The sequence below is a fragment of the Tigriopus californicus genome, chromosome 10 (assembly GCF_007210705.1).
Source record: "Tigriopus californicus strain San Diego chromosome 10, Tcal_SD_v2.1, whole genome shotgun sequence".
NCBI lineage: Eukaryota > Metazoa > Arthropoda > Copepoda > Harpacticoida > Harpacticidae > Tigriopus > Tigriopus californicus.
In genome coordinates, this window is record NC_081449.1 from 4,145,185 (window position 1) to 4,172,558 (window position 27,374).

General features: G+C 42.6%; 2 protein-coding genes across 2 annotated transcripts; both read left to right on the top strand.

Moving 5' to 3' along the window:
* Nucleotides 1-16,162: 16,162 nt before the first annotated feature.
* LOC131888095 (uncharacterized) lies at nt 16,163-17,641 on the top strand. Its single transcript, XM_059236882.1, has one exon. It carries the CDS (start codon nt 16,262-16,264, stop codon nt 17,564-17,566), a length of 1,305 nt encoding a protein of 434 aa, XP_059092865.1. The 5' UTR covers nt 16,163-16,261; the 3' UTR covers nt 17,567-17,641.
* Nucleotides 17,642-22,609: 4,968 nt separating this feature from the next.
* LOC131888089 (cryptochrome-1-like) lies at nt 22,610-25,914 on the top strand. The gene is made up of 8 exons (XM_059236875.1): nt 22,610-22,968; nt 23,040-23,220; nt 23,285-23,719; nt 23,787-23,917; nt 23,991-24,139; nt 25,025-25,143; nt 25,223-25,498; nt 25,566-25,914. The coding sequence occupies exons 1-8, from the start codon at nt 22,703-22,705 to the stop codon at nt 25,668-25,670; spliced, it is 1,662 nt and encodes a 553-aa protein (XP_059092858.1). The 5' UTR covers nt 22,610-22,702; the 3' UTR covers nt 25,671-25,914.
* Nucleotides 25,915-27,374: the final 1,460 nt, after the last annotated feature.

Below are 27,374 nucleotides of genomic sequence, written 5' to 3' on the forward strand. Positions count from 1 at the left end.
GAAAACAGTGGGCTTCTTTTGAAATACGTATTTCTTTACTGTTTTGGTTTTTTTCATGGGCTTTTTTTTAATCGCTACGAGGAATTTATCTACTATCCCCATTACATTGCTTTCGATTATTCTGTTTCTGCATGTGCAAAATAGTGTGGCAAGGACGTATTCTCAAAAACAATAACAATTGCAAAAACTATGCCTCTCAAAGTTCACAATATAACTGTTCACACATAACAAAAGAGCTCGCCTTCTTCTGGAAATTGACCATAAGACGATTTCCATTGTCTGATCCTTGTTCTCCGAACTTTGGAAATCAAGTTTCTTTATCTTGTGCCTGGTTTTGCATTGCACTTTGAGAGAGAGTTGATCCTTTAACCCGTCTCAGAATGCATGTATGGACTGAGGCATCGCATTAAAATCCTCAAGTTAACTAGTTGATAGTCATTGCGCCTTCATGACACCGATTTGATTAAATTTGGTCCACGAAATTGCGATTCACATCTCACAGTTCAAAGTTATTGGACACTCAATTAAACTTCAAAAGCTGCTTAAACTTTTTCTGCTCCTGATGCAACGTTCAGTCCTTCCAACTGGTGACAAAAGAAAACTACAGGAATAGTGCGAAATATGAGGTTATTGTTTTGTGAATAGGGATAGGGGAAAATTAATTTAGATTTCTATATTCGAAAACACTTTTTTCCGTTTTTTTTCCGAAAATCTGCCAATACCCAAAAACAGAAAAAAATGTTATTGTACATTAGGAGTTTCCCGCCCATCTTATTTCGAAATTACGAACTGTGAATAAATATAAACAATAACAAATAGACGGTTATTTCATTCCAAATCCTGCCCCTTATAAGACGTGCATTAATGTGCGGTTTACATCTGCCCACGTAGAGGGGACACAAAAGAAACAAAGGTACAGACAAGCTCAGTCTCTTAGTTATAGAGCTGACCATATCCTTGAAAAAAGGTAACACATTTGAACGAAACAATAGAAATTTTACATAATGAGTAAAATAACTATTGGATTGACAATAAATATTTTATTCCCAAAATCAGTCAAATTAACGAAAAACCACGATTGACAATCACAACGTTACAAACCGCAACAATGTGTAGACTTTGAAAATCGATAAGGACATTCTCTAAAAATGCACTGCTCTTTCTTAATTTTTTTATATATCCTACTTAAATTCTACTTTTCAATGCCATCATTAGCATTACTCTCTTTGCAAAACGTTATTCATGTTAAAATAAAGGATTTGCCATAAGGCAGTCCGTACAGTCTTTATTCCTAAACCTAAACCCACTCCACCCGCTTTCCTTAACCCGGTTAGCTTCCTCCCACCCTCTCCTCCTACCCCCCACCCTCTCTCCCAATTCCCTCCTCTTCCTTCAAATACCCAATCCACCCCTATTCCTATAAAAACTCTCCTCCCTAATATTCCTTGCCCCACCCCTATTCCCAAAATACGTTCCTATTCAAATGTAGCTGCCCAACCCATTCCTCAAACCCAACCATCCCCATTAGCTCATGCATTGCCTCCAGTAGAACGTAGCTTTGTTGATAAGAGGGATTTTTTACGGTTGGAGAGGATGGTCCAAGATCTTGTGAACTTGGTCCGTCAAAAGAGAGGCCCGTAAAGGGGCTATATTTGAACGTGCATTGTCTGATTTCTAAAAAAGACAGCACAAAAGTTAAGATCTTAGAAGAACTAGCCGTTGAGAGAGAGATTGCATTCATCTCTATAAAAAAACCGGGCTTCGGCCAGGGGTCTTAGATGAAGAACTAACCATAGTTGTGTATGATTATAGTCAGGCTGAAGGATTAATGTAGGCACGACAACGATTCTCATTCAAGTATCTTGTTTTATGTCTCTCTCCGCTGAGAGCAAAGAAATGATCACAGATCGATCTAAGGGAGAAGATCCGAATATACAACACCTCCCCCCAGTATAAAATATGAATGAGACAATAAATGTGAAATGTTTAAAATAAAATATCGAAACCGGAAGTAAAACATGAAGGGAACTTAAATGTCTGTAGTTGAAGGTGCGAACGTGACTTGTCGTTGCTTGCGAAGACGTGTGCTTCTACGGGGAATAGGCTTGGTTTGGGAATCTGGCGATGATGGGGAAGTTTCAGATAATGTTGATCCAGGAGCAGGCGACGAAGTAAGTCGCAAAAAACGACGATTACGTCGGAAGCTCCCCGCAGGCGTTGTGATCAAGTATGAACGGCCATTAGAAAGGCGCTCAATGACCTGTCCTCCTAAGGACCAATTCTTATCTATTGGTGATTGAAAAAGAACCGAGTCGCCCGCAGCAAGAGGGATTAGGTCGACCCCACCTGCAGAAGTAGCTGCTTTGGTCGCAGAAGCATGGCGAGCATTGGTGAATTCAGGATGGGCAGGAGATCGAGGAGGCCGAGCATCTGGAAGTTTACCACGAAGGTGACGTCCGAAAAACCCAAATGCTGGGCTAAAGCCATCAGCTCGCGGTGTTGTTCGCAAGGCAAAGAATGCTTCGCGAAAAGCAGGCCCCTCTCGTCCAACTTTTTTCAACAGGGACTTGACCGACTTCACCGCGGCTTCCGCCAGACCGTTACTTCTAGAGTTGTAGGGGGATGATGTTATGTGACGGATGTGGTGAGCCATGCAGAACTCTTCAAATGGGCGTCGGAATTGTGGCCCGTTGTCACTTTTGATCCAAAAGGGAAATCCATACTCCCAAAACCAGCCCAGGAGAATGGTGCAAATGAAGGAGGTGGTCAGTGAACGAAGTTCCAAAGCAAATGGAAAACCGCTATGCTGGTCCACCATCAGGAGATAGTGATGTCCATTAAGCTCAAAAAGATCGACGGAGACTCTTTCCATTGGGAAGGTTGCAACAGTCTGTTTTACGGGATCACAAGGCAGTGAAGGCAAAGCTGATAAACAGGGCTCACAACCAGCAATCCGTTGACGGATGTCATTGGACATGCCGGGCCATAAATATAATTGGCGAGCCAATGCGCATGTCTTCGTCATGCCAGAGTGGGATGCATGGAGCATGTCCAAGATTGGGGAGCGGGCAGGGCCTGGTATAACGAGCCGAGATCCCGAGAGAATCAATCCGTCTTCAACTCGCAAAGAAGCAAAGATGCTCTTGTATGCCCTCAGGGCTGCCGAGAGGGATCCTTCAGCAATACAACAACGTAAATCACGATACTCTCCATCAAAGTTATCACGAATGATACCGAGCGCAGGGTCAGATACGTCAATAGCTGCACACACGGCGATATCTAGGTCTTGATCAGAAGGGAAATATGGAGCTCGACTGAGGGCATCAGCAATCAAATGGAGTTTGCCTGCTGACCATTCAACGATGAAAGAGTAGACAAAAAGTCGCTCTCTGATGCGTTGGAGGCGATCATTTGCCAAAGTATTGAGAGGTTTCTCAAAAATTCCGAGCAGAGGACGATGGTCCGTAATAACCCGAAAGTTCCTGAGACCCCGGAGATAAAAATCGCACTTTTGAATGGCCCATAAAATAGCCGAGCATTCTAATTCCACTGTCGCATAATTTTTCTGAGCTGGGGACAGGGCCCTGGACCCACACTGTATCAAACGAGGTTGTCCTTGTAAATTTCTCTGAATGAGAGCATATCCCAGACCATTCAGGCGGGACGCATCTGTTAGAAGCTCGGTCCTGAGAGCAGGGTCAAAGGGAGCCACAATTGCTGGAGAACACAGTAAGTCTTTGGTGTGACGAAACTCTATATCGTGCACGTCAAGCCACACGAAAGCATTCTCCTTTTTCAAAAGCTCACGAAGTTTGATGGTAGAGTGCGCAAGGTCGGGAAGAAAGGAGGCTAGTTGATTAGCCAAGCCAAGAAACGATCGCAATTCTGAGATTGATCTGGGCGTGGGAAAATTTCTGATGGAATTAGTCTTGGAAGGATCGGGTCGAACTCCCTCCGGGCTGACTACAAATCCAGCAAATTTCATAGTTTGGCCGATGTCTAGCTTGTTCAGTGACAGTTTGATCCCTGCATCACGACAACGTTTGAGGACAACGCGTAAACGGCAGAACAATTCATCTCTGGTTGGTGCTTGAATCAACATATCGTCGACTATTTTCATTAACCATTCCAGCCCAGATACAGCTGCGTCCGTTCTGATGTTGAAATGGTCCGAGCTAGAGTTTAACCCCATTGGTGCCACGGTATATCTCCACTTGCCACTGGGGAGAAGGAATGTAGTGAGGAGGGAGCTCTCATAATCAAGTGGCACTTGAAAGTAACCATGTATAGCGTCTATTTTAGCGAACCAACGCGAATCAGGTCTAACTTGTTTGATAAGATCAGGTGCTGAATAAAAAGGATGTATTGGGCGTCTAACAGCCTTGTTGAGTTGCCTATAGTCGGTTACCAACCGTACTTTTGTTCCACCGGGCTTCTTGACAAAATGAGCAGGCGATGTCCATTCGGTTGGTTCAGTACAAGGCACCACTACTTTTGCTGAAATGAGTTCTTTCATCAACACATCAGACGGCCCTTGAAAGTGGATTGGAACTGGACGAGCGGTTGTTACTTTCAAAGGTTTCACCGTCACCAATGGGTCCAACTCAATTGTCATCTCTGGCCCCCTGATCGTCCCCGAGGCGTCGCCCAAAGTTGTGACCAAGACATCGGAGAAGTCAGCCTTGACCTTCTCTATGGAATCCACATTCAAAGAGGACGACTTCACCACCGTGCAAACACTTGCAGATGGGAACTCTGGGGGTAGAATGTCCAATTTGATAAAGTCATACCAACTGATTAAAGTGCGGCTTAGATCCGGGGACACAATGGCGGTGACAGCTGCTCGAGGACCACCAGCAGCAGACAGGACGATGGAGACAGTGCCCACATTTGACATCGGTGAGCCATTGGCAGTAACGAGTTTGATTCGAGATGGGATGGGCTTAATGTCGAACGGTATTAGCGATCTAGGGATGATAGTTCGTGTAGCCCCCGTATCTGGAATGGCCTTTAGTAGAATGTTAGCCCCCGAGACCGAAAATTTGCATTTCAAGATGATGGTGGGCGTAGGATGACTTGCATCAGTCACAGCTGAAATGCGAGCTGGAGATGGAGTGTAATCACCTCGATCCCGATGTCCCGGTGTGATATCCCTGCGGGATCGCTCTCGACCCCGACTCCACGAAGGAATTCTTTCCCTGGAGCCTTCGCGGCTACCCTCCCTTGATGAATGACGTTGAGGTGATGGCCGACGGCGACAAACGCGTGCCAAATGGCCTGGCTTGCCGCATTCATGACATCTCATCTCCCTGACGGAGCAATTAGAACGACCATGACCTTGGCGCCCACACCCATCGCATTCCAAAGCAACGGCAGCAATCATTGCAGGGCGGGGCAACGCTTGCTCTCGCATTCCACGGGAAGCCTCATAAGCATTAGCAATAGCAAGCACAGATCCAAGAGATGGGTTCTGAAGCTCCAACAATTTTAGAAATAGCTCTGAGTCTTTGCGACATGCGTAGATAGTTTCAAACATGTAAAGGTCGTCCACCGTGAGTTTGTCCAGCTCTGCTTCATCCCCAATACGGCGTAATTGGTGATAATAATCCGTAACTTTTTGCGAGTCTTTCTTCTGATAATCTTTCCAGGCCAGTCGCCGTCCAAACAAGGGATAAATTTCTAGAAAACGGCCTTCAAGTAGTACTAGTCCATCGCTTATGGAAGTATCCTCTTTCACTCGTCCTCGCATAGTAGCGTTCAGCTCTCCTTCCAACCGAGCCAAGAAGTAAGCGTGTTGCTCTCTTAAGCCCAATAGATCCATATTTGAGGCAGCATAATAGTCCTTGAATGATTCGATCCAATCCCTCATTTCTGGAGGTGTCGAATCCAGTGACAACAGTTGCGGCTTGAGGTCACTTGCAACTCGAAATTGTCGCGTTTGACGGGTTAAATTGATGCCTGCTTGACCCATATCAGACGAAATATGCCCTGCAGAGGATGCTTGCCGACCAGCAGCACCCAACTGAACCATAAGGTTCTCCAGCGTGGTGTTTTTCTCGTCACTAGCCTTAGAGTCAAGCACAAGAAGCTCATCAAAGAGATCCGCAATTTTTTCCAAACGATCCTGCATTTTATCGACCAGAGAATGAAGACTTTGGGTGTCCTTGTGTTCCCCTCCAGCCACGTCCTCAAAGAATCTCCTCTCTCGCGTAAAGTGGCCCTTGTGCGTTTTGATTGACGCACGGATAGCCTCTGCCATGGTTAACTATCTCGGATCTGGCCCTGATCTGGCACGGATTGTCTTTTCAAACACAAACTGCCGAACTTCAGAGGGCACCGGAAGTCGACCGAACCAACGGAGAAAGGAAGAATAAGGGTAGCGTATAGTTCTTGACCGCAATCGGCGGTTTACTGCAGCTGCGCCATGTATGATTATAGTCAGGCTGAAGGATTAATGTAGGCACGACAACGATTCTCATTCAAGTATCTTGTTTTATGTCTCTCTCCCTGAGAGCAAAGAAATGATCACAGATCGATCAAAGGGAGAAGATCCGAATATACAACAAGTTGGTTCAACTTAGTACGTTGTGATAGGATACGCCCTGATAATCCCATATTTCCACATGGGGGTGTATGCCTATATGTTAGGAATGATTTGCACATTAGTCATGTACAAATGTCGAATGGGGAAGTAGAGGTCTTGATTTGTCTATTGTAACAATGTATAGACAGACCCCCTTCTTGTTCAGTAAGCTCTTTTATGTCAGCTCTCCAATTCACTGGAAATGTGTTGGATAAGGCAGTTTGCTCGAAGGTTTCTTTGTAGGGGACTTTTTTTTCCGGCTAGCGTTGTAGAGTGGGAGGCTAGTCCCGATGGGTATATTCCAATTTCGAAATCGACATCTCAGTCGTTCGAAAAGCTGGAAGAATTTGCGATCTTGCGCAATTTCCCCAGCATGCTGGTGTAGCCACCAGAGAGATAAACGTTCTGGATTTGATTCTTCAATGACCCTGATCTGATCCAGTATGTCCATGTGACACCTAGTAATCTGTCAGATCATCATGTTCTTGAGATAGGGTCGACCATAACTCAAAAGCCGGCGTGCTTTAGAGTGAAACCGGTCAAAAAGGTCGGTCTGGCTAAGTTCAAGTTCAAAGAGGAACATTGGCCGTTGTTTATAGAAAGATTGGAATAAACTGGACCTGGTTTCAATTCTGAAACTGGAATCGTCCATAGATTAAGTCATTGTTAAATTAGTTTCAGTTTTGATGGAAGTTTGCTCCCAAGTCCCTAGCAATCTCTGAATGTGTTCCGAAAGGTGGTACACGGACAAAAATTCCAAAATATAGGAAGACTTTGTTCAAAAAGAGTTATAAACTGGCAAAAAGGCTGAAGAGCACTTGAAACCTAGTAATTGTGGGTAGTCTCCAAGAAATCTGATACTGTACGTCTTCAAAAGCATCCATGAGCTTTGTCCCAACCCAGGATTTAGGGTCAATTCTAGGGACCGTAGAGGCTTAATGTGCGTTTTGAGAGCACCTTCAAGCCCTCGAGAATCCAGGCTAGTTCAAACAATAAAGTCCTCTTCTCTTCTTTTTCGGGCTCAATGATTGTTTAATTTGCTGCCCTCTAATATTCGTAGGGAATACCTTGGCCTAGTTGATCCGGTTGCATCTTCTAAGTCAGACTTGGACAAATTTTTAAGTAGCATTCCAGATCAGGCCTACAATCAAGGACTAACTCGGTCTGCCAACTCAAATTCGTTGGTAGACCAAATATTGTATAAAGTTTGAAAAGTAATAAAAAGACGAATTATAGCCTTTCATTTCAATAGTACTGGGAATTGCATTCCCTGTAGCGGTTAGAAAACCCAGTGAAAAAACAAACCAAACTGGAAAAAGAATATACTTCTCCTTACTGATATTGTAATTTCTCTATTAGGATTCAGCGGCCTTACGTCACAAAATGCAAGCAAATTGTCGTGTCATTAGTTGAAAGTGGGGGTAAGCCAAGTCAAAGGAGAAGGGAATCCCAGCCAATGTGAAAAGGCGATAGAGGTGGGAAATTCAAACTGAAGTCGTCATTTTCAAGGTCAAAGTTTCTGATGTTCTAGTCAATCTTTTTGTCCAAAGATGGTACTACAATACTACATTTTTGTAGCTGTTTCAGAATCAATCACAATTAAAACAATTTTTGCATCATACTTTGGGCTAGAAGGAAAAAACGTTCAGACCAGTACATAACTTTCAAGCTAATGTCGGCAAATCCCCTATGTACTGTAAACTTGATGATTGCCCGAATGCAAAAAAAAACTCCGAATTGCCCTGATGCTAGATTTCAAAAGAGATTGTTGCTTCTTTCATTTAATGATCATTTATCAAACAAAATTGAATGACCAAGATTCATACAAAAAAGAATGTGTCACCTAACATGACTTCCCTAAAGAATTGACCAAAAGCAAAATTAGTCACCCTTGGAAAATGATGAATTTTCAAAGCTGTCAAGCCCTTATGATCATGAAACGAACCTTTCTATGACAGCTTATGTTTTCTGAAAGGATTTTCCAGTGCCCAAGCTTAGTAGTCAGAAAAAAACCAGAAAATGTACGTGCTCTTTCATCTACTTCGACCCCTTTTCGGCAAGTTTTTGGAAGGCCCATTTCCTTCAGTTTTTTTTTCAGTTTTGCCTTTTTCGAAAAGAACTTAGACCTAGGGGAAATATGCTAAAATTCGTGACTGTGCATATTTAGATGAGCTTTTCTAGCCGTTTTATTTTCAATATTAACTGTCCGATCTGCCCAACAACTGATTCCAAACATGAATTATAGTTCTGTTCAAGAGCCCCCCACAATTTTGAGCCACTGCTCCAAAAGATGCCTGGTGAAGACCTAATAAAAATGCGACCCAACGTTTCAAAAGGTTCACACATTTTTGTACATTTTGATGTACAAATCAAAGAAACCGCCAAATTACCTTATTTCTTAACTTCATTCTCCGTTTCTTTTCATTCGAGCAGACTAACTGAAGCAAACGATTACACTTGAGAACTCTTGGGAGTCTGGATGCGACGTTATTAAACTAATGTGGGAAATACAGAACCCTACAGTCCTCCCCACCCATTTGAATACAACGAATGATATGAATAGCAAATGAACAACTTATTATCTCTCTTGAAAGTGACAATGCGGCAAAAAGAAGAAATTTTACGAACTAAAAGAGTTTATTTGTAAAAAAAGGCAGGCTTGCTTCGATCCGATGAAACATTGCACGATTTTTCGTCAATGCCAAGAGTCGGTGTCTTTGCACGAGATCATAAAATATCTAAAGGACCACAATAAGGACGATGGAGAGGAAGACGAACAGAATCGAATCGGAGACAAACATGATTGGCTTTGGACACATATTTAAGAAGCATCGTTATCACGTGTTTGGATTGTCTAAAAGAGTCAGTGGTAGTCTAAAGGGTGTTCCAAGATGCAAATTAGCAGGTGAGTGACCAGTTTGCCCAATAACTGAGCGAACTTCCGCTATTACCATTGGAGGACTACACCTAAATCCTTCATGGATGAGCAGGTCTCATCCATGAAGGATTTATATGTAGTCCTCCAAGATAATGGAAAGTTCGATGAGCATATCCAGTTGAAAGTTGGTAAGGCTTTTCAAACATGTGGTTGGATATATCGTACGTTTAAGTCCAGAGATAGTGTCACGATGCTAACTCTGTACAAGTCGATTGTTCAGCCGCATCTTGAATACGCCTCTCCCATTTGGGCTCCAATTAGTTCAGCAGGTTTACAAAGCTCGAGCAGGTCCAAAGATGTTTTTCTAGGAACATTGAGGATATGAGAGAACTCTCGTATTGGGAGAGGTTAGAAAGGTTGGGATAGCTCAGTATTCAGAGAAGGTACGAAAGGTATCTGATATTGTACGTTTTCAAAAGCATTCATGAGCTTTGTCCCAACCCAGGATTTAGGGTCAATTGTAGTGACCGTAGAGGCTTAATGTGCGTTTTGAGAGCACCTTCAAGCCCTCGAGAATCCAGGCTAGTTATAACAATAAAGTCCAACTCTCTTCTTTCTCGGGCTCCTTCATTGTTCAATTTGCTGCCCTCAAATATTTGTAGGGTTTATGTAGGCGTTGATCCAATAGCAGGATTTAAGACAGACTTGGATAGTTTTGACTAAAATTCCGGATCAACCTTATATTCAAGGATTAGCATGTCACATTTTCTCCTCTTCTTCGGAAATGGCGGTACTCGATTTCGGGAACTTCTTCTCAGTTTGAGGTTGTCATCGTTGTCTCTCCTCTCGTCATTGTCTCTCCTCTCGTCATTGGAACTATCTTCTTCGTCTGTCTCCTCCATGGGAGTTTTTGGGTAATGAGAGGGCCTAAGAACGCCTATTTCTCCATAAGATTCGTTCCATGTCTTCCAGCTTCGACCATTTTGGAAGATTTCAAGTACTGTAAAGACTCGATCCCAATGTTTTGAGATCGGGTCCTGAAGCCTTGCTTGATCCCCCATACCAAGATCACGGAGTTTGCGGGCACGACTGTCATAGCGAGTTTTCATCAAGGATTAGCCAGACCAGCCAATTCTAATTCGTTGGTCGATCAAATAATATACATAAATAAAAGTCAAGTAAAATGAATAATATTCTCGTCTTGAACTGCTGGGATTCCAATCCCGGTAGCGGTAAGGAAGTCCGCAAAAAAAATCTCGTCATACCAAGATGAATTATTCAAGCCAGCCATTAAAGCTACCTTGAATTGGGGATGGGATTTCTTTATTATGCCGTTGACTTGAGGGTGATGTGCTTGTCTCAATGGGTTCCATAATAAGAAATTGACGACGTTGATTGATTACTTGTAACCAAACGAGAGCAACCGTAACGCGATATCCAGTGATGAAGCAATCCACAAGAACAGACCGTGTAATCTTTAAGTGGAATGGCTTTGACCCAACGGGAGAATCGGTTAATGATTTATCTGCGATTTTCAGGCAAGGGATCGACCAAGTCTTGATGGATGTCGCCGAAGCGCTGAACTCATATAAAGTCTTTTGATGTGTGAGGCTACCTGAATCTTGGCCATTCCTAATGGGCAGAAATACTAAGCTTTTGAAACGGAGCTATGAAAAAGAGGTCCTAAAATGAAGCCCTTTGAAACATCCGTCTTCACATCATATAAGTCACTAAGCGAGGGAGCCCTCGACCTACACCAATTGATTCCTGCCACTCATGAAACTTTTCAACCTATGGAAAACCTTGCCCTAGATTCCCTTATCGTGACGCCTGTCAATCATGAACCCATGATCTACCGTGTCAAGAGCCTTGGGAAAGTCAACAAAGTCTACATCGACGGACTCATGACTCTCTATCCCTCAATGATCTGCTCTTTTGGCTCAATTGGTTGGGTAACTGTGGTGAAATGACCTCGGAACCCGTGCTGAAAGGAAGGAATGACTTCATGAGCTGCAAGAAATTTTATGAGTTTGAACTTCATGATCGTCTCAAACACCGAAGTGAAAGAAATCGGCCTGCAAGTACTAAGGAGTGACATATCTCCCGCTTTAAGGATTGGTGAAATGAAAGCTAACTTCAGAGAAGAAGGAAAATTGCCCTGATTCAAGACGCAACACATCAAATACGAGAACACAGGAGCAAAAACCTGTGAGCATCTCATCAGAAACTGAAACGTCACACCATTAGGACAAGGAGAAGTTGAAAGCCTCAAGTCTCTGATGGCCACTAAAGCATCTTGGTTTGTGACTGCACGATCATCTAAATGCTCAACTTGACTCGCCTTGCCAGTAAGATTGCCATCGGAGCCGTACTTGAGCAACAAGTTAAGGAACACAGGTAACCACTGTGGTTTTTCAGCCGCAAGTTGACCAAAACCGAGAGAGGATATGGCTCGTTCGATCGCGAGCTTTGGCCGTCCACATGGCTATTCGTCATTTCAGACACATGCTGGATGGAAGGAACGGCTTACAATAATGCACGGATCACTATAGTCGGTCATCAGAGACTAATCTGCGACAACAATCACAGCTGTTGCCGATACGATACGACAACTTATCCTAGAGAAATCAAAAGGGGGTAGCACTAGCAGCACTAGCTTCAAATTTCGATGCGTTGGTGTCAGGGTGTCCAGAATAGGTACAGGACTCTCTAAGATCTGAAGGAAATTGATTGATTTCTTCTGGCATTAGAGCACTCCTATTTCATATAACCCTTCTCCCTCCCCTCCAAGTTAACATAAACTAAATGATATGAATTGGACCTAGCTGCGTCTACTCAACACTTCCCAGAAGAGCTTTTAAATACTTTGTACATTTGGCCACCCTGGGCTGACTCTTCCTCTTATGCTCTTGAGTTGCTCTGTCCCTTGCTTGCTGGCTTACCCGTCCTGACACGGATATTGAAAAGCCTTACAAAAGGCTGGCAGAAATATCCAAATGAATTTTGTTTCATTTTAAGCATGAAAGCGTTTAATGGGAGCAATAATTCAGGAAAGCGATAAGATCAAAAGTGCTTCTTACGCTTTTGCAAGATATATCAACATGCTAAAATGGTTTGCGTATTTCTCTCAAAACTTGGTAAGGCTTTTTCACCACCGTCACCGTGGTTAAATGAGTGAGGCGAGAGGAGAGGAGACGCCTATAAATGACTGGGGAGTGGGTGCATGTGCTCCCTCCATCCTTGTGGTTAAACATTACCACCTGATAGTGTCCTGCTGGCCTCTGGGCCAAGCCGCTAGACCGGCAACAGCTCTGGTTGTTTTGGAAGATTAGTCTCTGATGACCGGTTATACACGGATCAAAGGCCGCGTTGTCAAAATCTAGTGATGCATGGTCGGAACGGCAACAAAGGCAACTCTCTGCAATAGCAGAAACGAACTGTTCTATTCAATACCTTCCTGGGTCTCAAAATCCTGTGGCAGATTCGCTTTCTAGAATAGAGTTGAGTTCAATCCAACCAGGCCTCTACTTCAGCGCTTTGGCGCAAGAACAAGAACGTAATCATGAACCCGAGGCAACAAAATCCGGCCACTGCAGTCTAACCTGGAAACAAATCACGTACATTATTGTTAAAGTGTTATGGGACATCAGCCAGGGACGCCCAAGACCCTGATACCATTGGCCTTTCGAGAAATGTTTTCGATGCAATTTACCACCTGTCACACCATCCGTGCGTAGTACAATCAAACTCATCAAAGCTATGTTCGTGTGGTACTCCATGAAATAAGATTGCAAATCATGGGCCCAAGCCTGCTCACAATGCCAAAAAAAAAAAATTCATCGCCACACAAAAAGTGTTCGGCAAAGCTTCCCTCAACCCACCTGGCGGTTCGCTCGCATCCATGTGGATGTGGTAGGGCCACTCCTGCCATCCGAAGGGTACCGATATCTGTTCACAATTGTTGACCGTTCAACGCGTTGGGCAGAGGCGACCCCAGTGGCAGAAACCACTTCCCAATCGTGTGCGCGAGCTTTGTTAACATCATGTGTATAAAGATTCGGAGTCCCTAAGCATATCACTTCAGATCGAGGATGAACATCGATTTCAAATATCCTCGGAACCACCTTGCACTACCATCCGGAGGTAAATGGGATGGTGGAGAGGAGTAATCGCTCATTAAAAGCAGCCATAATGGCTCGGTGTGGAGAACTTGACTTGACTGGGTGCTCCAACTACCGTGGGGACTTCGAACGACCCCCAAGAGGGCATTCAACTTTCAGCGGCAGAAATGGTATATGTGGAGACATTGGTGGTACCAGGAGAATTCTTTCCCCGATCAAAAGATACAAATATCGATCAATTATCCAAAGTTGTTGGAAAATTGGCACCAAACAAAGCAACAACGACGTACAACAGGCCTTCCTATATCCCACCTGATGTAACAACAAGTCTTTTAGTGCTCGGGCGTGTCGACTCACACAAAACTCCCCATTCTTACCCCTACCGTGAACCTTACCCAGTGCTTCAACGGGCAGACAAAGCTTTCCAAGTTCAGCTCGGCTCCAGCATTGACTGGATAGCGATTGACCGGCTCAAGCCCGCTTACACGTCGTACGAGGACCAGGATGCTACCGTCTATTCCAGAGTCGGCCGAATGTCCAGACCACCTCAAATTCTGGATTTGTAATGCAGGGGCGTGTCTCATTTAAAAAGGGGAGGTCATGTAACGGTCACACTACCAAAGACGTACAAGATTGGCCACCCTGAAAACGTGGCATTAAAAAGGTACTGATAACCGAAGAAGGCTGAATAAAGATATATTTCGTTATACAATCCCTAGAAATGACCAACTGTCCCAATCCAGCATTTGAAAGAGTTTTGAGCCATTGTGCGGTCCATTCGACAGCATAAAATCCCATCCCAGCCACAAACCAAAAAGGTCGAACTCTTTCATCAGAACTTTCGAAAGAAGAAATCTCTTTCCTTTTGATCCTCAAAGTCAGAGAGATAGATGCAAGGTGCCATAGATCAAGGCCCAACTACCCCGAGAATAGCTACGTGCGAGGAACCTCCGCGAACTTTGACCCAAAAGCCTATGATGTCGAACCTCGCCGGATCTCAATGTCCTTTTTAACGAGACTTAGGCAGGCTATTCTGCATGAAGATCAAAATCAACGTCAATTTTGATCTAATGATGTAAGCTCCTAGTTTCGCATGACAAGTGAAGTAGTACTTTTTATTACACTCTGTATCAGTTCATGTACCAAGAAAATGCAAACATGACGCTTGCTGCCTTCAGGGCGTATTTTATGGGAATGTTGTAAAGTGTAAATGGCTAAACATTGATATGTTTGGAGTTCAAAGTAAAGTGCGCTATGGCCATTGAATAGGCCGTGTTCATTGTGAAACCAGGTTTTGATAACATAGTTTGTGCTTGAAGGAATGAAAAGCCAAATTTAGCCCGAGAAAGTCTTCTTTGTTAATTCACAAATTCCTGGAATATTACTTTCCTGGCACTCATGAATAAAGAGCCATGATTTAGAATTTTCAACAGTGGCGCTTTGTTTTGTGCCACTAATGAGCAGATTGATGATTTTGAAAACAAAATATATGCAGTTTTGATATGTTTTGTCAAGAAAAAACATTTTGATAAAAGGTAAAAAAGTAAAAAAAAAAAAAATACGCACTCAGTACCCCTTGAAGCTCATTTTCGGTCTTCGAGTTTTCTGAGGCAAAAAGGGTAGAAATCTTGCACGGTGATCACAAAAAAATCAGCTCGAACGATAAAACATGATAAATATGTTTGCAGAGGCGGAACTGACACTGTTTTTCCGGAAAAAAATGGTCGAATTGATGACCGGCTTCACTGGCCTCCGGCCATAGTATCCACCAATAAATATGGCTTAAAATATTTTGATTGGAGATGATAACTTGAAAACTCGTTGTAGGTATTAGGTAGACGTTATTTTGTTCCAATTAAAAGTTGTATTTCAAAAAGTTAAAATAATCAGCACCCCACCGTCATTCGCCATTTTATGCCAGCTTTTTTAATTAGAGCTCAGACGAGCCTTCCTTGACCTTACTTCAAGCTTATAGTTTCTTTGTTTTAGAGTCAGATGGCAGCTCTCTTGCTCGATCTGCCATCTGATGATTGGTATTGAGTGATTTTCCTGCTCCGTCATCACAGTCAGCATTAACTTTTAACTCAGCCTCGGGAAAGACCGCACGCTCTCCCATTTAAGCTGTTAAAGCCGTAACTCATGCTGTAGTTTAAACACTGCAAAGAAAGAGGTTTGGGTTCGGCTTGCCCGGGATCAAACCAGGCATATCGGGTTAGATGCCTCTCTTCTTCAAGCCTGATCTTTCAAATATCACCCAAAGAAAATGACACTCATTGAAGAAATATATCTTATGATGCAAGCAAAGTTTCATCTTTTTTAAATTCAGTTTTCCTCTAGAAATAATGACGTACTCCCAGATACACACTTGAAGAGGTCATTTTAAAGTCCTTAAAGAGATTCTTCGTTATCATGCCGACTGAATTGATGAATCAGTTTTGTGCATACAACACATACGAATTGCTCCACTTGAAATCAAACCGCACAAAGTCCAGTTGCAGTAATTTTCTCCACGACCCGTGTACTCACTTTCAGTATTTAATGTTTGATTAAGATAACGACGACATTTCTGACTCAACCTACTCCAATCACTGATACCGTGATATTCCCCCCACTAGTTCTCTTTTTTATGATTGCTTGATTAACCTCCGGCATCAGTGTCATCCAGCAATCTTACACATTATGTTTATGTATATATGGGTCCGGTTTTGCCAATGCATCTTTAAATATCTCAATGCTATCCTCAAAGTGGCGTTCGGCTACTCGCTTTTCAGCGGCAAGGTCGAAGAAGCCAAATCGTGTCGCGAAGACTACGCTTACAGTGTTCACCGTTGCAATATCTTGACTAAAGGCAAGATGATCGAGACCGAACCTGCTTCCAGACATCACTTCCTACTCACACATGACAGCTACGACCATCCGAATGTGCTCAAGGCCGACAATGTGGCCCTTCTCTCCGTGACCGAAACACATGCCCTTTTTGTGGAAGGTCCACCGGGTTTCAACTTTTACGGATCCGAACAATCCCCTTTTACGTTCATCGTTCACTTCAAGTATGCTCAAAAGGTCCTAGCTATTCGGTTGGACCACTTTCTCAAGTTTGCTCAGGAGCTCGGACCTCCCAAGGATAAGAATATTATATTCATCTGCACCACTGGGCGATGCGGATCCACCCTATTGACTCAAATGATGGACGGCATTCCGAATACGTTGTCCATGTCAGAGCCAGACTTCATCACACTTCTGGCCAATGGGAAAAAGCCAAGTCCCAAGAGTTTGGTCAGGAGCAGATCTGACAGTGACGAACTGCTGAGAGCGTTGATTTATGTCCAATGCAAGGACCTGACTAAAACCAAAGTTGACAACTATGTGGTTAAACTTCGTCCTTCCATCGTGGCTATTGCTCATCGGATTGCTCGAGTTTGCCCTGAGATTAAGCATATCTTTGCTTATCGCTCACCAGAGAAGACCGTGGCTTCATTCATCAACACAGTGAAGCTTTTTCCAACGTGGGTGTTTCGCCTGGTCTTCAAGAAGTACGTCTGGAAAGTGTATGAAAGCATCAAGCCGGATGATCCAGAATTAGACAAGTTCTTCGTCAAGATGATTGAGAACTCGATGCAAAAGTACGACCACGTCCGATGTTGGACGGAAATTGTCTTGACCTTCTATCTTTTCTGCAAAACTTACCAAGAGAAAAAGCTCGTCGATTTCCAACCTGTGGCTTACGAAGAACTCTTGGCGCAACCAGAGATGGAGATTATGAAGATCTTGAGACATTGTTCCATTCAAACGACTTGTATGAATGATCTTTTACTTCCGCTCCAAAATGACTCGCAAAAGGGTAGCCCTTTGAGTAGAGATAATGTGCGTAAAGTGAAAGCTCCAGATTTCACCGACGCTCAGATATTAACGATTGAGAGGACCTTGGCTCACTTTGGATTCCCTCAATTAACCGAATTTCGACACTTTTTTGAACCTGTGTAGTTGTTGATAGTCTCTCTGTATTCTAAATATTGATCCACATCTCTTGAAAACACCATCAGTATCACGTTGACCATTGCTCGTACTGTCTGCTCTTTTCGTGTTCTTTGTACTCCAAAGCTTTTGCATTGGCAAATGTACGTTCCCTTGACCTAAAAAATTCCAGCTGGGATCAAACTTTGTAGTACTGGTTTGAAAGTTTAAGGCGTAGGCAGATTGATCACATCAGTACTTATAGGATCCTACTGAATCGACTCCTAAACACTCCCTACAAATGTTTGAGGGGAGAAAATTGAACAATAAAGGAGCCTAAGAAAGAAGAGATATATCCAACCACATGTTTAAAAAGCTGTGGCTGCAAGATTATCTAAGTGCTCAACTCGACTCGCCTTGCCAATCTCAACAAACTCATCAATAGAGTTTTAATGGTTGCTCCTAACTTCTTTGGAGTTGAAAACACACTAGAGAACTGATCTCCAAGCATGTTGGCCACAGACTCTTCAATGTCTATGACTTTCCCGTTGACCTCAAAAGGCCCTACAGGGTGTTTCATCTTTCTCTTAGAGTTTGCATGAGAAAAAAATGCCTTCGGATTCGACCTGACCTCCTGAACAGCATTTTTGTGTTCAGACGAGACGGACGTGTTTCTATGTGCTCCCTGAGTACTTTAAAAATCGAGGTTATCTCTTCGAAATAAAAAGCTCTACCCTTGTGGTATTAACTGCCAAATTCGTCAGTGAAGCATCAAACAATTATATCGTTGTTCCAAATAAAGCCCTTGACCCAAGCGAAAGCATGGCACCAACCGAAGAAAATAGAGCTAAGTCTGGGAAATGCTCCGAGGATATTGATCGCCGTTCAAAGAAGCCGTTCTTGTCGAGTGAAATATGTGACTTGCTCTTCCATGAGGGGTGCTTTAGCATTGCAAACGAAACAATAAAGCTGTTAAGTGAAGCAAGTTATCTTATCTGCTACCAATCGCGCAACAATGGTTGTAAGAAAATCGTGCTCTCCCTGACGAAAATGCAAACCCAAATCGAAGACCTTCAACTGAACGTGTACAAAAACTCTGCCAAGATAGAACACCTAGAGGTGGAGCTGAGAAATCAGCACCTTAGATATGATAAAGAAGTCATACCAACACCAGATCTTGTTCAGGAGATGGAGGACAGGGAACGCAGAAGACTTGATCTCAAGTTTACGAAAATAAACGAATCAGAAGCCCAAGCTCCAAAGGAAAGGCTCGAACACGACATCCGCCACCTGATCGACGCGATGAAAAATTCAGGGTGTGCATTGCAACGAGATGACATTGTACAATGTTTTAGAATTGGTCAACCAAAGCAAGATTGGACCCGTCCGCTCATCATTTGCTTTCGTGATGAAAATCGTAGGTCAAGAGTGTAGTAGTATGAGGCGGCAAACTCCTCGATGAGATCCAACCGAGAACAATGTTAGGCGAAACAGTCTCCCCTGACCTCACGAAAATGCAACAAACTACGCTCACCACATGCTATGAAGAAGCATGGGCAAAAAAAACGATCAAGAGGAGGACCCTGTCATGAGATGGATCATAAGATGGGCCAAGGGATCATCCTCTAGTGCGCAGAAACGATCAAACGTCTCAGAGAGTCTAACAGTGGGTTCGTGGAACATAGAAAGAAGACTCTCAAATAAGGAAGCTGAAATACGAAATTTCATATTGCAACACGACCAAGACCTCCTATTTCTTCAAGAGACAGATATAAGATATTTTACCGCCACAGCATTTGACTCGTACAAAGTTACATTATTATCAACAGATGAGCCAAACGCCAAAATAAGGACTGTTCTACTGACGAGACCCACCTTGAGATATAAAATACATGTAAGAAGGGACTTAATGAGTTCGGAATTTCCTTCCATCTGGGTAGAGGTAGAATTAAAAGTTAAACGTGTACCACTTTTTAAAGGAGGTGACCCTAACTGTACCCAGAAATATCCCAGTATTTGCAAAATGAAAAACTGTTACTCCTGCCAATCCAATATGTCTTACCTCCGCCAGACACCTTTTGAAAATACGACACGCGCTGGTCGGGAAGGTCAGCCATTTTCAATTCACCCATTCGGCTCCAAGTACTTAATTAATTTAGAACCTCCAGACTTTTAAAACTTGTCTTATTTTTAACCCTCTCATTTATCATTGATGATTTTAGTACCATCAATATTTCTCCTAAAACCCCTTAAAAACAAGCCATCGGCTTAAGGGTTTGTTAGGCGATGTGACTTCAACACCTACGTTTATTTTATTCCTATCACAACAGCCCGAGACATACATACATTTGTGGAATCTACCGTGAATGGTAGAGTGAACACCAAGACAAAGACATTCAAACTCAAAAAGAAAAGCTTTTTCTTGACCAAATAAAAAAAAGCCAGTTCATGCAAACGGGATATGATTATCACGGGAGATTTCAACCTGGACTCAGATTGTTTCAGTGATGACTCATGCCACCTAAAGTCACTAGTGTGCGATCTTGCCTGTTGCCTCGGCCTGAACAATCTGACGCTACATGATGATATTGGGGACATATTTCTTTGCCGAAGACAAACAAAAAACGGATTATCCCAAGCCACATCTGCAATCGATTTGGTCATTTCCTCCAATAAGCTTGGTGGCCTCACATCCAACGCTGTTCCAGACGGAATGAGTGACCACGTCCCAGTCATAATTCATGTTCCCCAAAGAAGTCTATAAATAGGTAGAGAATGGACAACGATCACTAAGGGAACGTTTAAACACTTTGATGCTAATGAATTCCTCTTGGACTTAATGTCTCACCCCCGGGGAATGCTTCGGTTTAACGAACTGCATTGACAACATGGTTCAGACGTTTGAGCACTTCATTACCAATTCTCTGAACAAGTTTGCCCCCGAGAAAACATTTCAAATCCCATCCAACTATCGACCTTACCTAACAGATGAAACTAAGAGTATGATGGCAGAACGAGACAAAGCAAGACAAAATGTTACTGTTGGATCAAAAGGAACTGGAGATGAAAACTGGTTGAAGTATACACGATTGTGAAATAAGTGCACAAAAATGCAGAGGAGAGACGCTCGGTCCGAGACGTCCAGGATACTTGATGTAACTGTAATCCGTTCCTTTCATTAGGAAACGAATATCGCCTTCCTCGTCTTTTATTCATCGGACTCAAAATTTCAGAGCGTCTGAAATGTAACGTAAGATAGTGGTCAGCTAATTTTTTTTTTTCAAACCAAGACGCTCAATTCACCTCAAAAATACTAGCAGAATACGAGTGACTATAATTGTCTCGAAGTGTGTTTTAATGCATGTTATGCACGTTTTGGCATTCTTCTTTCAAAAAGTACTCACAATTCTGCCATCATTTATTCCGACCCAAGTTAGGGTAGATGAATGATTTTTAATGGGTTGCTCTAACCATGGACGACGTTACACTGGACAAATTTGACGCTGCCAAATGTACCCTAATAGTATAACGGAAATTTAAAAAAAAAACATTGAACTCAACCTCCCGACCAGAAATTGAAATAGTCATGGTCACGATCTCCAAGCCAGGCAAGTTCCCTTGCTATAGACATTCAAAATCATAGGGAGGAATATGGCTAGTTTTAAGCTGTAGCTGGAGGAATTCCTGTCTACCAGGATTTTTTTCCTATTGTTCAAGTTTTTCAGCTCTCCAAGTTAAGTTGAGGTAAACGGGTTATACAAGATGGACGAACCGTGAAATTTGACTAGTTCGAATAAAATTTACAAGTGACAAGAATTCGTGTAAAGTTCCAAAAGATTTTTTGATGTGATTGATGGCCAGAAACATCCAAGCACTCCTTGCAAGTGAATCAGACGTGTTTTATTAACTGCAGAGCGAAAAAGGGGCCAACTACTACACGATCCTGGAATTCCAATGTCAATCATCTTGAATTATAAACAACAATATACGTGAAAATTGGTCTATATTGACTCTAAATGATCAGCAGTAACCTCTTAAACAGGATGGAGGGTGAAAACCGATCCAATGTAAGGCCTAACTCATCGTTTCAGCCCCGTTTCCTAATGAGATCAAAGCCTACCGGGGTATAAGGCGACAATTTGATAGACCTCCAGTTAAATTGAGACCTCCATGCTCTAGGCCATGAAAAAGTTCACACAGATCTTATTACATTCTCACGAAACCTTGACCAAGTAAAGAGAGTAGGCTCTAGTTTCAGACTGCGTAAATACCCAAGTATCATGGTGACCAAATCTGGGCCTTCGGAGCTATATCTTGCTCTTTTTCTCTTTTCGGTTTGAAAAACAATAGACGCCAATAGTCAAAATCTTCGGTCTCTAAAATGTATTAGATGCTCGCGAATTTGACCTGTCACTGTTAAACTTATTTCAGCCATTGTTATAATAAAGAAAAAATATATGCAATTGTGACTACAACTTATTGATTTTCTGAAGATTTGATCGCTATATCTTATAATTCATTTTACAATTTCATTTTACTCCTTAATCAAGGGTCGCGTAGTTGGACCATGTCTAATTTTAAGGAAAGCCACCATCAGCAGGAAGATGATTCTATTTTCTGGCTTATTACCGTGGTCAAAAGCAAAAGAATTGATCCCCAGTTTTGATATGCTTTTGTATAAGCTCTGATCATCTTGTTCTTTTTCATATAATCTCAATTTAAAAAAAGTCTCCTAAAAAGCTGACAAAGGCAGAACGGGCAGAACGGATATATATTGTTTCTGACGGCTAGATTGCTGAGGCGAGTCTGAACTCGAGTCCGAGTGCACTCGAGTCTTTAACTCTATTTTGAAGAAATTGGCCGGACCCGTTATGAAGAATTCGCAGTTTTTTTATTTTTTGCCCAGAATTTCCCAAGACGAGTCTGTTTGCTAAAACTGACTTTAGTAAAAGACTCGAGTCCGGACTATGCAAAAAGTCAAAAAATCAGAGGACTAGTAGTAACGGCAAAACTTGGTAAGCTTTTGCGCTTTTCCAATCCCCCTACTTCGTCACCATGCGCTCATCGTACTAAGGATCAAAGTTGTCACTTGTCAACCTCACAGACATCACAGACCATATGTAGTGATTGTTCAGCGGTAGCTTCTTCTCCTTCCACAACCTCCGGATGTCATCTGACCCGCATTCCATGGAGAAGCCGGTGAGCATCCTCTGGTTCCGACACGGTCTTCGTCTCCATGACAACCCATCGTTACACGAAGCTGTCCAAGACGCTGAAAAAGAGGGATGGCAACTCTTGCTCATGTTCATCTTCGATGGCGAAACGGCTGGCACCAAATTGTGCGGCCTCAATCGATTCAATTTCTTGTTGGAATGTCTCAAAGACATCCACGACCAATTGCAGACTCTGGGCACTCGGCTCCATGTGTGCCAGTAAGGCTTTTCAGAGAGGATTTGGATTCACATGATGGGCATCATTAAAAAGATTCTGTCTTATATTACAGTGGCGCTCCTATTGAGATCTTTGAAGCCATCCACCAAACCCGAGGGATTGCCAAGCTTTGTTTTGAGCAGGATTGCGAACCCGTTTGGAAGACAAGGGATGAGGGGGTAAAAAATTGGTGTCAGACCACTGGCGTCCCTTGGGTGGAAAAAATTGGGCACACTTTGTGGAACCCACATGAGGTAGAGTGGGATCATTTGAGGCTGTGAGATCCGGAATGGTTAGTTAAGAGTGTGCATTTTGAAGGTATTGGCTTTGAATGGAGGCACGCCTCCGGTGACGTTTGCCATGTTTAACCACGTGATCTCGGCCATGCCCAAACCGGATCGTCCCAAGGCCGATGTGGATATGTCCCAGGTTCAGTTCGCTGCCATTGATGACGAGTTAGGGCGGAAGATTGGACTATATCCCACCTTTCCTGGGATAGACTATTTTCATTTGGAGCCGGAAATGGAGACTGAAAAGGCTTATATCGGGGGTGAGCGGATTGCTTTGAGGGCTTTGGAGTTGAGACTCACACATGAGTATGAGGCTTTCACGCGGGGCACGTTTTTACCCAATCAAAGGGATCCAGATGTGCTATGTCCACCCAAAAGTCTGAGTCCGGATCTCAGGTTCGGATCTCTATCCGTCAGAAAGTTCTATTGGGGTGTTTTGGACGCGTTTAAGAAGTCGCAACAGGTATGTAATTATCGGATGTGTCGGATGTTCTCAGATTTGGGGTAATGCGATGATCCTGTCTTTGCAGAACACCAAAAAACCGTTTAATCCTCGAATCATATCTCAGTTGCTGTGGCGAGAGTTTTTCTACACTATGTCGGTGGAAAACGATTACTACGACGAAATGGCACGCAATGAGATCTGCGTCAATATTCCTTGGTACTTAATCATAATTAATAGCCTTAGCCTGTGACGTCGGATTTTGAATGGGCTTCACCTTCTCTACAAACAGGAATCCGGTGGAGAATAATCCACATTGGAAGGCATTTCTGGATGCTCGCACGGGTTATCCATTCATTGATGCGGGCATGAGGCAATTGTACAAGGAAGGATGGACTCATCACGTTGTCAGAAATGCCATAGCATGTTTCCTTACGAGAGGTATTATTTTTTTTAAATGATAGCAATTTAGAAAAAAATGACGATAGGACTATGAATTAATGGACATGGTTTTATGGCTATACTGGGGCGGGTCCTTTAGTGTATTTGGGGTGCTAGGGTCAGAGGGTTGTCCTTCGCCTGGCCAGCGAAGCGAGCCATCACATCGTCCGTATGTAATTCCAATAGGGAGTGTTTTAGTCCGTATCAGATCGGTTCTGTGGGTGTGATTAGCGTCTAAAAGTTTCCTTGAGAAAGGTCGGGGTGGAGAATCCAACCGAGGACCTCTCTCATGATAGGAAAGCCAATACACCACGTCTCCTCCCTAATGTTCCGAAATTATTTTAGAAGACTTGGTTCGTATGGTGGACTCAAGGCCGAACAAATACCAATTTTAATTTTTAAGAGCTAAATTAGGTGAATGCAACCAGTCACCTTTCAATGTCTTGCATCTTTTATGGCCAATTCATGACAAACATAGGCCCGTATAGTTGGAAAATTATAACGAAAAAAATGAAAATCTATTGTTCGTCGGTTCTGACTCGAGTCCGGCCAAGTTTTCCAAAATCGGGTAGAAGACTACGTAGAGTGCACCCGAACTCGAGCTCGTACTGAACCTAGCACTATGTAGTAATATATACCATAGAGATCTCTATCTAGAGGAGTGGACACTCACTGGCAGAGTTAAGGCGCGTGCACTTTTGAATCCCTTTGTTTGGAAGGCAGTTCTTTTTTTGCTAATCGTTAGAGCAGAGATATGAAAAGAAATGGGGGTGGCGTGGGAAATTTCATTTTCAAGCCTATTGAGTACAAAATATCCGTAGTTAAAATTAAAGAAAAGAGAGTTTTAAAGATTTATGTTGGACTTCAATCTAATCTTGAATTTAGGTGACTTGTGGATCAGTTGGGAAAATGGACTGAAAGTATTCCTGAAATATCTTCTTGACGCGGATTGGTCCGTTTGCACCGGAAATTGGTTATGGATCTCAAGCTCCTCCTTCGAAGAGGTAAACAGATTTAGAATGACACGAGTATTTTGACGCCAATTTTGCCATTTCCTCCGTCTATTTGTTATTGGTCAATCAGGCTCTAAAATCTTATGGGATCATCGACCCAAGTCTATATGGTCGACGAGTGGATCCTTGGGGCAAGTATGTCCAAAAATACATCCCGGAGTTGGCCAACTATCCAGTGGAGTACGTTTACGAGCCGTGGTTGGCTCCGAAAGAGGTTCAGGAAGAAGCCGGCTGCATCATCGGCAAAGACTATCCAGAGCCCATCGTGGATCACCAAAAAGCCTCAGCAGAGAACACAAAAAGAATGAACGATCTTAAAGAGTATCTCACAAGACAATTGAGTCTAGTAAGTTACAGAGTGTTTTGAAACAGACATAGTGTATTAAAACACTGTTTTTCATAATTTTTCGTAGGAACCTAGTCCGTCTGTCTCACCGGTGGAAATTTTAGATTTCGAGAGTTTGGCGGAGAATTTTGGCGCACCCGAGGTTCAATGTTGCCAAGAATGTCCGTCATAGGAATCTCATTGGCCTCTTGGAAAATGAATGTTGTTACACTTGTACTTAATGTTTTGCTACATTAGCATTTTTTTGTTCTGACCTTAATGGGGAATTCAGTACCCAAACTAGTCATGCCCTCCATCTTCAACCGTCTATAGCTAGATCTCGTGGATATTCGGCGGTTTAAAGTTTAAGCGATTATTTATTGTTCAAGTGACTGCATATTTTTACCCAAATAAAATACGTGGAACTTTGCAGTGTTGATTCGGTCTTTTTTTTCTTCCAAGCTAATCCAATCGCTCATTAACCACAAGCCGAAAAAATGAAGTCCGTTTTTAGACAAGATAGTTAGACTCTTCATCTCCGATTGTCCTTTGAGGAAAAGTTGGTCAATTGGTCCTGCTTTTTTCCAAATAATATGGACAGGTAAACACGAGCAAAGATAAGATTTAAATTGAACATCATTCCCACATCAATTCTCTTCCTCAATATTCCTGCCAACTGGGATTTTTCGCGATTAAGAATAAGGTAAATTTTCTTCAAAAGGTCAGAGAATATGAGCACGCATCTTTCAAACGCGAAACTTTTGTGAAACTGATACCTCTTGATTTTACACAATTTTTGAGGGTTACTTTGTTCGATGTAATGTTCCTAACATTATATTATGCGAATTTCGATGAATTCAGATGACCTAAATCAAATCTACTCTTGGGTTTCTGAGAGTAATATGGCCTTGAACGGAATAAAATTCCACTCAATGATGACCTTTGGGTCAACGCCATTAAACTCTCCATTGGTAGATAACGGAAGTAAATCTATTGAGCAAGTCTCGTCCATAAAATATTGCGTGTAATTCCATTCCCTGTAACGGTTAGGAAGTCTGCGAAAAAAGCTAGAAAAATTAGACCCTTCCAGATAAGTTCATAACCCTGGCAATTTGCATTCGTTAGGCAAGTCTGGAGAGTTACATTTACATGTCATATTTTACGCTAATCTAGATACCCAGAATCACATATATTGCTAAATAAAAGTTGCAGATGAAGCCATCCCATAAGATAAAGATAGAATGGAAAATGCTTTCACTCACAAGTAGTAGACTTTTCACAAGTGGTCAGCTAGTTTAAACAAATATTCCAATTCCCAGATATCTTTTTAAAATGATCAAGCAGAAACATTTCCAGAGGCCAAAATTCAAGCAATTAGTCAAAATATATAGTGTGCAAATCCCGAGAGCTTAATGTCTTCCAAGTGTTGGATTTATTATTCTCACATACGCTGACTAACATTCCAATTTGGTTGCGACAAAATTAATTCCAGGACGGCAAAATGGTTGCAAAACGACCGTAACACCATGCAGTCTTGCACCTCTTTGCAACGACACACTTCGGCCAAGATTTTCCTCGATTTCGTGATCTTGAGATCTCAGGACATCATCAATGGGAAGAGAAAAATTACGATCATTGAGAGCTTGTTCATAAATAGCATGGCAGACATCTTTAAGAGAGGACCTAGCACCATTCATTTCTGTCCATTTCCAAGTCCCAATTCAATTCCAGGGTTCATCTTCCCTGACCTGAAATAACGATTAAACACAAAAGAAGCGATCCAAAGCACCACTGGTCAAGATTATTTCCTGTCAAGATGTCTAAAACTTGGACGGAGTCGAGTAATAAATGAAGAGGCAAAGTGTTCACAACGGGATAAAGCAGTTCAGTTTGTTTT

What these genes read in the sequence shown, in the direction of transcription:
- LOC131888095 (XM_059236882.1), top strand. Translation starts at nt 16,262, where the DNA reads ATGTTTATGTATATATGGGTCCGGTTTTGCCAATGCATCTTTAAATAT.
- LOC131888089 (XM_059236875.1), top strand. Translation starts at nt 22,703, where the DNA reads ATGTCATCTGACCCGCATTCCATGGAGAAGCCGGTGAGCATCCTCTGG. An exon ending in CGTTTAAGAAGTCGCAACAG is followed by an intron (nt 23,720 to 23,786) that starts GTATGTAATTAT and finishes CTGTCTTTGCAG; the next exon opens with AACACCAAAAAACCGTTTAA. An exon ending in AGCATGTTTCCTTACGAGAG is followed by an intron (nt 24,140 to 25,024) that starts GTATTATTTTTT and finishes TCTTGAATTTAG; the next exon opens with GTGACTTGTGGATCAGTTGG.